Here is a 4,468-nt window from a genome sequence, read left to right as displayed (position 1 = left end):
TGGCTAAAGGGTTATTCCACCTAATTTTTCACTAGCTTCCTCATCTTATTCGATTCTAGTTTAAAAACTACAACACCTGGACTCTTCAAACCTCGGTGGGATCATACTAACTAATAGCAGAATATTTAGAACCATGTTAGGGATTTGTGAAACCTTTTTCTAATTAGTTAAACTTCAATAAAGGTTGATTTCACCACTTTTTGGATCTCTTTCCCTTTTTGGATCTCTTATTTAAGCATCTTTAATTCTCTCTGATTGTATTATTTTGTGTTTGTATATTTATATAAATATGTATTGATATTACTAAATAATATATTTAAAAAATTATGACTGGTTGTGTGCTTTGTAAAATAATCATAATACAGAAATATCAACACATTCTATTCTGACTCTATTCTGTTTTCCCCACTAAGAATAGTTAAATATGCTCAACCTTATATCAGTCATTCAAAAATACTTTAAAAATCATTTCCTTGTAAATGTTGCTAACCTTTTAATAAGGTTTACAGAAAAATTGGTAAATATCTGTTTAGTATTTAGCGAGTTATGATTGATAAATGCGCTGATACGTCATTGAGTCTGTTAAACATAAAGCTGAGTGGAACGGTCGACCGCTCCAAGATGGCCGCCTTAAATCTCTTCAGTAACAATAGGCAAGAGCGGTCCATGAGGCGTTTATTTATAGTCTATGGGGAAAAGGGGCACAATGACTATGGGCAAAGGTGCATTCATGGGCCCAATATGAGTGGGAATTTACAGTTTCTTTATTTTTACGCCGTTTTCAACTAATACACCAAACAGTTACATAGATAAAAGAAGTTCAATGTCCAAAGAACTTGAAAATTGCTTTTGTAGTTTATTTTTTTCCAGTTTGACAAGCAAATAACAAAGATCAAACTTTTCATTAGTGATGTGTCGAGTAATGAAGCGGGTAAGACAGAGAACTCACCTAAACCTGAGCAGTTAAAGTTTTTATTTTTTAGTAATAAATCGTTGTCCCTGGTGACATAGCGAGTAACAAGCCAATCACAACCCTCTTTTCTTTTTGTTTCTAGTTTTCTTTTGGATCCAGTCATTGTTTCATACAACCAGATTAATCAGAATTTATGTATCAGAATCACAAACATTTTAAACTTGTTTATTCATTGTAAAGCTTCATGTTGTTTTCACGTTGCCTATTTTACATATATTGTCCAGTTGATGTCACAGTAGAGCAAATGAAGCACCGCGGTGCATCGGCTCATGAGTCGAATGATTGGATGGAGTTCCTCAGGGCTTCATGAAGCTGCATCTCACCATCACTACTTTTCATTGTTTCCTCTCCTGCTCTGGTCAAAACCCACAGGCCCAACCCAGTGCATGCTGGTCCTATACCAGTCCCTATACTTACAGAAAATGGACCCACAGTTCTTAATGTCTAACTTACAAAAGTTAATAACAAAGGAACAAAAACTAAACAGCTATTAACCTACAAATAAACTCATGTTTATAAATAAACCATAAAGATATAAAGTGAACTAAAGTAAAATTTCAATATAATTCAAAGTAATAAAAATAAATGGTATCTTGAAATAATAAAATTTGCAGGTAAATATTAACAATAATCCCTACTACAATTAATTTTGTAATAAAATATTTTTTTCATATCCGTTAATTTGAGAATTCCCCAAATGTCAGCTGGATATATCGACTGATCTGTATCTCTGTCTACGCTCTTGAGTTTTCAAGGTGTTTTTTTTTATTCATTTCTGTCTTGAAAGATGAACTGTTACTCGTATTTACTTCAGAAAAGGTACCAATTCCTCTTTCTCTGTTTTCTTCTCCAGATTGCCTGCAGTGTAACGTTTATAACCAGGAGAGGAGATCCACTCTGGACCAGGAGGAGTTAGAACCTCTGCAGGTGAAACAAGAACAGGAAGAGCCAGAAGATCATCAGATAAAAGAAGAGCAGGAGGATCTAAAACACCAGCAGATAAAAGTGGAAGAGAAAGAAGTTTACTGCAGTCAGGGTGAAGAACAGATTGAATTAAAACAGGAGACTGATACCTGCATGGTGGTTCCTGTTGATGAGCAAGCAGACCACACTGAATCAGAACCAAACAGGAACCAAGACAACTTCCAGGAAGCTGCTGAAGTTGAGAACCAAAATCAGGAAAGAAGAAAACCTTTCTCATGTGTCATCTGTAAAAAGCGTTTGACTTCAAAATCTGTTTTTGATATTCATATGAGAACTCATACGGGTGAAAAGCCGTTTTCATGTGTGAACTGTGGAAAAAGTTTTCGTCAAAAACAGCATTTATCTCGGCATATGATGATTCACACTGGTGAAAAGCCGTTTTCATGTGTGACCTGTTTAAAAAGTTTTATTCGAAAACGGGCTTTAACTCTGCACATGATGATTCATACTGGTGAAAAGCCGTTTTCATGTGTGACCTGTGGAAAAAGTTTTAGTCGAAAACAGCATTTAACTGGACACATGAGAACTCATACAGGTGAAAAGCCGTTTTCATGTGTGACCTGTGGAAAAAGTTTTAGTCGAAAACAGCATTTAACTGGACACATGAGAACTCATACAGGTGAAAAGCCGTTTTCATGTGTGAATTGTGGAAAATGTTTTGGTTATAAACTGGCTTTAACTCAGCACATGATGATTCACACTGGTGAAAAGCCGTTTTCATGTGTGAACTGTGGAAAAAGTTTTGGTTATAAACTGGCTTTAACTCAGCACATGATGATTCATACTGGTGAAAAGCCGTTTTCATGTGTGACCTGTGGAAAAACTTTTAGTCAAAAAACGCATTTAACTAAGCATATGATGATTCACACTGGTGAAAAGCCGTTTTCATGTGTGAATTGTGGAAAATGTTTTGGTTATAAACTGGCTTTAACTCAGCACATGATGATTCACACTGGTGAAAAGTCTTTTTCATGTGTGAACTGTGGAAAAAGCTTTAGTCAAAAAACGCATCTAACTCAGCACATGATGATTCACACAGGTGAAAAGCCGTTTTCATGTGTGACCTGTGGAAAAAGTTTTAGGCTTAAATCGGCTTTAACTCAGCACATGATGATTCACACAGGTGAAAAGCCGTTTTCATGTGTGACCTGTGGAGAATGTTTTAGTCATAAACCGACTTTAACTCGTCACATGATTCTGCACACAGGTGAAAAGCCGTTTTCATGTGTGACCTGTGGAGAAAGTTTTAGTCATAAACCGACTTTAACTCGGCACATGATGATTCACACTGGTGAAAAGCCGTTTTCATGTGTGACCTGTGGAAAAAGTTTCAGTGAAAAACGGAATTTAAGTAAGCACATGATGATTCACACTGGTGAAAAGCCGTTTTCATGTGTGACCTGTGGAAAAAGTTTCAGTGGAAAACAGCGTTTAACTCAGCACATGATGATTCACACTGGTGAAAAGCCGTTTTCATGTGTGACCTGTGGAAAAGGTTTTAGTCGAAAACAGCATTTAACTCGGCACATGATGATTCACACTGGTGAAAAGCCGTTTTCATGTGTGAACTGTGGAAAAAGTTTTGGTTATAAACCGACTTTAACTAAGCACATGATGATTCACACTGGTGAAAAGCCGTTTTCATGTGTGAACTGTGGAAAAAGTTTTAGTGAAAAACAGCATTTAACTCGGCACATGATGATTCACACTGGTGAAAAGCCGTTTTCATGTGTGAACTGTGGAAAAAGTTTTAGTCAAAAACCGGTTTTAACTCAGCACATGAGGATTCACACTGGTGAAAAGCCGTTTTCATGTGTGACCTGTGGAAAAACTTTTATTCGAAAACCGGATTTAACTCAGCACATGATAATTCACACTGGTGAAAAGCCGTTTTCATGTGTGAACTGTGGAAAAAGTTTTTGTCAAAAACCGGGTTTAACTCAGCACATGAGGATTCACACTGGTGAAAAGCCGTTTTCATGTGTGACCTGTGGAAAAACTTTTATTCGAAAACCGGATTTAACTCAGCACATGATAATTCACACTGGTGAAAAGCCGTTTTCATGTGTGACCTGTTTCAAAAGTTTTAGTAATAAACATAATTTAACTAAGCACATGATGCGTCACACAGTTGAAAAGCTGTAGAATTATGTTCCATAAATGTCCTATGTTGTATTTGTTAAATGTGATCATTTTGATCTTCACATTTGGATACTTAGAGATGTTCAACCATGACACATTTTCCTTCATTGATGTTTTATTTTTCTGGTATATTCTGTATCAACAAACAATAATGATAAACTGTATGTTATTGTATTAACTTACTGTTTATGTCAAACTGTATGTTGTGTGTGTACAACGTGAAGAGCAGAGGGCTCAGCACACAGCCCTGAGGAGTGCCAGTACTGATGCTGATAGATGAAGAGGCTTGGGGGCCCACTGACTATTTCATGCATTAACAGAGTTTGACCGGACATGGACTCCCTTCCAGAACATTCTCACATGATTGGA

The 4,468-nt window shown here is 36.5% G+C and overlaps 1 protein-coding gene across 1 annotated transcript; it reads left to right on the top strand.

Annotated features, from left to right (window-relative positions):
- Window positions 1-2,224: 2,224 nt before the first annotated feature.
- Window positions 2,225-4,081, top strand: LOC111610455 (gastrula zinc finger protein XlCGF57.1-like; the record flags this gene model as incomplete). The annotated part of the gene is made up of 2 exons (XM_023344683.1): window positions 2,225-2,576; window positions 2,997-4,081. Coding segments are annotated over exons 1-2 (1,437 nt in total), but the record flags the coding sequence as incomplete, so codon positions are not given.
- Window positions 4,082-4,468: the final 387 nt, after the last annotated feature.

Source organism: Xiphophorus maculatus, chromosome 13, assembly GCF_002775205.1.
Source record: "Xiphophorus maculatus strain JP 163 A chromosome 13, X_maculatus-5.0-male, whole genome shotgun sequence".
Lineage (NCBI taxonomy): Eukaryota > Metazoa > Chordata > Actinopteri > Cyprinodontiformes > Poeciliidae > Xiphophorus > Xiphophorus maculatus.
This window is presented reverse-complemented; position numbering and strand designations above follow the sequence as displayed.